This window comes from Malania oleifera, chromosome 9 (assembly GCF_029873635.1).
Source record: "Malania oleifera isolate guangnan ecotype guangnan chromosome 9, ASM2987363v1, whole genome shotgun sequence".
In the NCBI taxonomy this organism is placed as follows: Eukaryota; Viridiplantae; Streptophyta; class Magnoliopsida; order Santalales; family Ximeniaceae; genus Malania; species Malania oleifera.
The window spans coordinates 94,091,570-94,099,461 of NC_080425.1; the positions used below are offsets into that span (position 1 = coordinate 94,091,570).

At 35.3% G+C, this 7,892-nt stretch overlaps 1 protein-coding gene across 1 annotated transcript; it reads right to left on the bottom strand.

Annotated features, from left to right (window-relative positions):
* Positions 1-3,493: 3,493 nt before the first annotated feature.
* LOC131164387 (uncharacterized) lies at positions 3,494-6,874 on the bottom strand. The gene is made up of 5 exons (XM_058121528.1): positions 6,676-6,874; positions 6,321-6,584; positions 5,238-6,146; positions 4,508-4,741; positions 3,494-4,211 (listed from the first exon to the last, which is right to left on the bottom strand). The coding sequence occupies exons 1-5, from the start codon at positions 6,694-6,696 to the stop codon at positions 4,032-4,034; spliced, it is 1,608 nt and encodes a 535-aa protein (XP_057977511.1). The 5' UTR covers positions 6,697-6,874; the 3' UTR covers positions 3,494-4,031.
* Positions 6,875-7,892: the final 1,018 nt, after the last annotated feature.

Here is a 7,892-nt window from a genome sequence, read left to right on the forward strand (position 1 = left end):
CAGAAAATGTGAATAATTTTAAGTATTAAATGGAGTGTAATTTATTGAAGTTTCTAACTGTAGCGAAATATGGAAGAAATGCTACCAGGAAAGACTCTTTGGAGTTTGGATAAGCCCCCTTCTCTGGAGAGGGGGGGGGAAGGGGGGGTGGGGAGAGAGAGATCTTACACTTGGGACATTGGCAAAGTGTTTATTTGTTGTATCCATTGTAAGGTGAAGTTTGATTTTTCAGGGTAAAATTAAATGGCTTGACAAAAACTAGGCATCCTGTTTTACATTATGACATGCTTATTTCAAAAGACAGAACACTCTGGGAACCCATATCTCTGTTTATTTGGGTATTGCTTTGGCAAATAGGGACATGAACCAAGATAAAAGTCACAAGTTTTGATTTCATGCATACTCTAGAACGAACTAGAATCCTTAATTGACAGATCCCAAATGTCTTGGGCTCCGCTTAGAATTCGGAACTAAATTTATTTGTAAATTTTTGATTTTATATATAATTAATATTTAGTTTTTATTAATTTTTTATAATATAAAAAATAATTTTTTCTTTTTAATAGAATTTAATATAAAAGAAAATTATAATAAAAATTTAATTTTCTTTTTATTTATTTTCTTTTCCTTTTTTAGGTAAAATCTTTTATTCAAACAGACTCTAAATATTATGTTTTTTTTTTCTTTTTTCTTTTTTTTTAATTAAATGTTTTTAATCCAGACAAACAGACTTTTAAGTCCTGCTTGGAATAATTACCTGGTAGGGTGGTGATAGGAGTCTGTTAGATGATGGGCTTGTGCATATTCAACCTTTCATAGGAAATTGGTGCAGTTGGATGATTATTTGGTAGGAGTGGCAAAACGGATTAAGGGGTTGGATCATAAAATGAATCCTGGTTGAATGGTTCGGGTTAATTTATTTATTAACGGGTAATTATTATGTAAATCTAAAGCTGTCAGTTTAATAAATGAGTAATAAACAGGTCGTCTATTTAAAAAATATAATTTATTTATTTTTTAAAAAATTTAACATTCATATAAAATGACATTTGAAAAAAAAAAAAACTCCATTTTATTTATTAATATCTAAATAAAAAAAATAAAATGTAAAAAATAATACATCTCTCTAATTGATAAAAAAAAACACAAAAATAGAGAATAATTGTTAAAATTTGGGGAAATAGTAAAATAATCAAAATAATGAAAATATATAGGCAGAGTGAGGGACAGAGGGAGGCTTCTGCTTCTGCCGTTTTACGCCGCTCCTCCTCGTTGTGAGGCCGTGACTCACTGACTCGTGAGGGAGATGGAGTCCGGAGATAGCCAGACTGAGATGGAACTTGGAAGTCCGAAGATGGCGTGCCGCATGCTAGTGCTGGTCTGCTGTTGCATTGTTGATTTGCTGCTAGGGTTTAGGTTTCATTTGGAAGTTCCATAGAATGAATATAAATTTTATATATATATATATATATATATATATATATAGGCAGATAAACGGGTAATCCGACGTGCCACTTAATTCATTTAATAAAACGGATCAAGTTTGAGTTGACTTATTTAAAAACGAGTCAATTTGTATTAATCCAAATCCAATTAAAATGGACAGATCATGAGTCACTTGTCAGGTTTCAATTCGTTTTGCCGTCCCTATTTTCTAGAATATACCTAGATGCTTCTTTGATTGTTATTTTTACTTTTCGTCGTGACTGGGAAATGAATGTTAAATTAAATTCCCCTGTATCTTTCTGGAAGTCCAAACAGTTCAGTTGGTAGGTAGGGCATGGGCATGGCTTTAGCTGCATTTTTCTAGAGTGTTATTTGTGTGGAATTTTACCGAGTCAATGTTTTTAAATTCGCGTAGGTTGTGTTTGGGAAAACATACATGGGAAAGTGAATTTAAAGCCATCGCATAGTTATTTTTTAAAAATTCACACGATTCTAAATCTAAGACTTGAATTTTGTTTTTGACAAACTGTTCTTGGAATAGTGCCATTTGGTTAGGAGCCAAATTTATTCTTTTATAAGGAAGTCATGTATTTGTGTTTTTGTTATGATAACACGTGATATCATTTTGTTTTATTTTATTTGTTAAAATCATAATTGCAAAAAAAAATATTAGAAATTTTTTTTAATAGACAACAGTATTTACAAGGAGTTGATATTTTATGAAAGCTTATAAAATTTAAAATAAACATATAAATAAAAATATGCATGTGGTATTTAGAATGATTTTTTTAATATATTATATTAGTATTAAGAATTTAATATCTTGTCATGTATAGGGATAGTTCGGTACATAAAACTCTCACGTATATAGATAGGGATGTGCAATCGGTTGATTCGGCTAATTAATTAAATTTGTTTGGTTGACTCCATCTCATAATTGAACGGACCAAACCATCACAACCCAATACATTTTGATAGTATCATAAGGAATGATTAATGAGAGAGAGAGAGACAGAGAGAGAGAGAGAGAGAGAGAGAGATGGGCCTCAAAGGAGTTTCAGACTTTGAAGGGACGCAAGAGATTTATGTGAGAAATGGTTGGTGCCCTTTTGTTGTCAAAAAGTTTGGGGTAGGGGACCCTACAGCCTGCCCTAGAGGCAGAGAAAGGGCCTGTATTATTCAAGGAAAAGAGTGTAGGTGGGGGTGATGCTGGTGAGAAATGTCTTCTCACCAACAGTAATTTGCATGATTGGTCTCACAACATACCAACAAAGGCCCAGTGACCCCTTACACCTCTATGCATTTAAGGTTGCTTTCAAGATGATTTTGGCAATAATTGTGTAAATCTTCACCAAATATAATAGTGTTTTAGTTTAATTTTTTGGTCGCACAATTCTAAAGTAAAGGGGTTGAATTTTATACTTTAAAAGAATAATCGCTTCTGAAAATAACATGATCAAAAAATTAAACATAAAATATGTAAATGAGACAAAAGGGCTGGAATAGTGAAAAATAGATAAATACAATTTCATACTGCAAATTTAGATTAGGTTCTCACAATCGCGTCAAATTTTAGACAATTAAATAGAATTTTTGGCCCATTTTATGTTTTGAGCCATAGCATAAAATGAAGTTATTTAGTTTCATTTTCTATTTTTTAAGAAAATTCTATATTGACAAAATGTGGATGACAATGCATGAACTGTAGTTTTATCTGGAACGATAATACTTCATGGTTCAATCTACAATCATGTGATAAATTGGATCTACCCTACATTTGCTTTTTAATTTGTTGAAACCTCATCACAAGCTCCACAAATCTCAAATTTTATTTACCTAAGTTTTCATTTTTGATTATCAGTACCTCATTCCAAGTTGTATAAACCCTAGATTTTCATAAACCCTAGATTTTCGTAGTGCTATTTCAATCTATTTTATGACTATCTAAGTTTTTGGGTTTGAAACCTCTTCATTCCTCAAATAAATTTCATTATAATTTGTCATGAATTCCTTTTTGGTCGAGATTTAAGAATATAATAGTTAAATGTTGACAGGCCAAGGGAATCAATATTTAAACACTCATAATGTTTTGACAGAGAGGAGGAAGAATATCTCTACTGCAGATTCCCAAACAAGATTACAACGAGGAAGAGATGAAATTAAATATTGGTGGGTTTTACCCAAACAACCATTTAATATTCAATGAAAATAATTTGGGACTTATTGGACTAGAACATCCCAAAAGCATTGCTGTGGAATATTATACACAGAACAGGACAAAGACTTTCTTGTATTTTGTAGCTTTGTTGGTTGGAATCTCATCAGTGGGCAATCCCCATTTCTCCCCATCTCAAAAATGGTTGAGCTTTCTCATTCAAAATCATCATCATTCTCATCCCCACCTCCACTGGATGAGCTTGTTTTTATGCCCACTTGCTCTGTTAAAGCCTTTGGTTCCTCTTCCTCGACTGGCTACTTTTGATACGCCTAGGGCAAAAAAAATCTTCTACTTCAAGATCAGGACGTTGGACTAAATATTTGTACATAAAATGAATGAATCATTGTGCCATTGACCCGATGAGTCATCATCGAAACCGATGGGGGACTCGGGGAGTAGGAACAACAGCATCTTGACCGGACTTTATCACGCCGAGGCGATCCGGGATGGTTTTGTCATTCTCAAATAGCCTGTTGTTGGGGTTCTCAGCATAGCAGACATAGTAACAACTCACACAGGCATGAGGCAGTGCCATGGCAATCCTGGTCTGTAACACCAAACCAAATGAGGAGTATTTAGAATCAAACCTAAAATATGGTTGATCACATGATGTAAAACCATGTACCAAAAGTAGAAATTAATAAAATATATATATGCTCAGGTGACAAAGGGCTGCTGACCATGAAATGAGGCATATTTAAATTAAAGTTAGCATATGGTTTGAATAATTCGGGAAGCCCAAGTCGATCACATGATGCAAAACTATACAAAAAAAAAAAAAAAGTGAAAATGAAATGTGTAAGACGATGTTTTTTCTTTTTTTAAGGGCTGTTAGGTACTGACCATGAGGTATCCAACGAAGAATGAAAGCAGGGAGAGGGTGGCGATGTAGCTCCGGTGCACCGAGGCAGTCCAAGAAGCTACTACAATGACGCAGATCGAGCCGCTGCAGACGCCAGAGAGGAAACAGACAGCGCTGGTCATGTCCGAGTCGACCATGGATTCCATTTCTTGCTTCTGGAATAGCTCCCAAGTGTCCTGGGATGCCTTCACAAAATTTTTTCCATAAGCAGCAACCTGCACAATGTAGTGCGTGAAGAAGTTGGTAAAGATGATTGTGATGATGTTTTGGGATTTAGGTATCGGGGAGCAGTATGTAGGTTGAAATTAATTTATCATTAGGAAGTAATAACAATGGGAATGTGAGTTGAGGAGTCTTTTTCAAGAATGTATTTAGGAAGTAAGCATAGGGTGAGTAACTACAGAATTAAAAACAGAAGCATGAGTTTCCATTTTGGAGCATTACGAATTATAATTCAAACTCCTCATAAAAAAAAAAAAAAAACCCAAAAAACAAAAACCAAACAAGAACAGTGGACATTGCATGAGATTTCAAATTAATCATGAACTGTTTCCCCCGTTGAAAAAGAAAAGAACAAAACAAAACAAAGTGAGTTAAGTGCTCTTGATGGAGAAGTTGCATCTAATGCAAGAATTTGACAATGAAAGGGGCAAATTTGAGTAATGGGTCTCTAATGATCAACTAAAATGGGAAGTGGTAGTATGTATTTACCTGCACAAAAGCCCAGCCATAACCAAATTTGAAGATGGTTTCCATGACTCTGAGGCAGCAATGTGCACAAGAAAACATGAACTCATCTTCTCCCTCGAGCAAATTCAAAGCCCGGGCGACGATCCTCAGGGCTTCGATTCCAGGCACATAGAGCGACCCGAGGCAGGCGCTCCCGAGATTCCGAGACAACGCTCTTTGGAAGCAAAACTGAGTATTAGCCTGCATTCCCCTGAGATAATACAGAGCTATTACCCGACTAACAGTTAAGTTAGCAACATTTCTCATCACTTCTGCTGTCCAAGCCAAGCTCAGAACCAATCCAATTATGATCAGTGGGGGTAAATAGAAATTTAGGGCTCCAATCACAGCTAAAATCCACAGAGACATCCACATGAATCCCACCCCAAGCATCCAGTATGTGGGCTGATTCAAGTCGGGAAATTTCGATACGGGTTCCAGCGATTTCAACAAAACCTTTGTGCAAAACTTGATTCTCTGAGTGACCCAACAGGCATAAAGGCCGTTCCCGATGGCGAAGCCGATGAAGACGACTCCGACGCAATCGGTGGACGGTTTCTGGAAGCAAATTAGGAGGATGCCTGCAGCTAGGGAGATGATGAAAGTGCTCCATAGAATGAAATAGACCATGAACTTAGGCCATTCCCTGACTGCCTTTTGCCATGAAAAGGCAAGAGTAATGCTCAGAAAAGAAGCAACCTCAACTTGGGGCAGAAAATATTCTAATACCCTTTTCTCTTTTCTTCTAGTTGGCCCTGCTTGCAGTAGACCCTGAATTCCCTTGAACAAAAGAAAGCAAACTAGCCCAATAGCAAGCACCATGTGAAATACAAATAGAAACAGAGATATTCTGTTCGTGTAAGCTCTTGAGTTTAGTGTTGTTAGTGATTGCTGCACAGAGAGAGAGAGAGAGAAAGAGAGAAGAAAATTCAGGTTTTTTCTTTGGTGGAAAAGAAAATTCAACAGAAATTCAGGGAAAATTCAGGTGAATGACTAGAAATTGGACAGAAATGAGAATTTTTTTTTTAAAAAAAAAAATGTCGGGGTGAAACCAAGGAAACTTACTTGTGGGGTTGGTGTGGAGCGAGGGACAGAACGGGAAGGAGTTGGAGCTCTTGGGGAGGCAGCATTGATGAAAATCCTCAGAGGATTTGTTGGGTTCAACCTCTGGAGCATTGAAGGCTGCAGGGGATTGCTCGGTACCATTTTTGCTCGAACGCCCACTTCCCCTTTCTCCATATCCCTCTCTTCTTCTCCTCCCTCTGCATCTTCTAATTTCTTCTCTTCTCTGTTTTCTCTCGCTTCCTCGTTCCCCACTCCCTCTCCCACCTACAAAATTCGTCCAACAAAATCAAAATCCCCAGGAAAAATCTCAACAAAAAAAAAAAAAAAAATGAGAAAGGAATATTTGGACCCTTACAGGTGGCTCTGGAGCACCCATCAGCGGCGAGTGGGGTCGGTCACCGGCGGCAGCAGGAACGGCGGTGGACTTGAGCGTTTGTGGTGGTAGATAGTCAGATAGGTGGTGTTTGTTACTGTTTTGGATTGGGTTTTCGACTCCCTTTGTTTTGTTGTGGTTTTGTGATTGTGTCTCCTCCCCTGTTTTATGCTGCTTGATGGTTGTTATTATGGTTGTTATTGTTATTTACTCTGCTTACATGTATCCTCAGGGGATAGTATTGGTGAGAGAGGGTTTGGTGAAGGGTGTGAGGCGTACGTATTGGACTAAAAAGTCCACCACGTGCCTTGGCGGCGCGTGTATTCCAGGCTCACCTTAAAAAGTAAATGCACATGAAATGAATCAGATAGTCATAGGATTTGTTTGACTATTTTAACTATGGTCAACGAAACTCAAGCTTCTTATTCAATTAAATAGGGTTGTAGTTTTTAGATGGTGGGAGAAACTCATATTTATTAGATTTCAATTGTTTACCAAGTTATTTATTTTTATAATTTTTTTCCTCTCAAGAAATATTTTTAAAAATTATTATTTTACTTTATTAGTTTGCTAATTCTATAATTTTAGCAATTTAATGTTTAAAAAATATTTTAAATAATAAAATGAAGCAAATTAATGTGATCGATACATTTCAACTGGTATACATTTGCGCAATAATAATTTATCTAAAATTAGGTCAATTCAAACCTTATTTGTTAAGATAGCAAAAAATATCAAGTCAAGTTATCTCAATTTATCATAAGAAAAGAAACTTTTTATCGATATCGTTTTTATTAAGGAGTGTTTTTTAACACTAGAATTAGAAGTTTTTTGAAAAAAAAAAAAAAAAAAAATCATATGATTCGCATCTTACTGTACTACAATGTATAGAATATTTAATTTTTTATTTTTGCCCTTTTTTTTTGCAACACATTTGAATTAAATTGGATAATGAGACAAAGGAGCATATAAAACCAATTTTTATATTTGCCCATTAATTAATTAGGTAAATACAAATATTGGTCCTAATCATCTATTTATAAATGGATTATTTCATATTCAAACCCTACTAGTCTTTACACATTTACCATAAATCAACTGACCCATTTTTAATTTTTGCGGCATAATTTTTTTAAAAATGTGTTAAACAAGAAAATGGGTCAATTTAATGTGATCATTTCAAGTATATAGTATTGCCT

Coding starts and splice junctions, on each gene's coding strand:
- LOC131164387 (XM_058121528.1), bottom strand. CDS start 6,696: ATGGGTGCTCCAGAGCCACCT. Junction 6,585..6,675: donor TGGGTGCTCCAGAGCCACCT/GTAAGGGTCCAA, acceptor CGAATTTTGTAG/GTGGGAGAGGGAGTGGGGAA. Junction 6,147..6,320: donor GCTCCACACCAACCCCACAA/GTAAGTTTCCTT, acceptor CTCTCTGTGCAG/CAATCACTAACAACACTAAA.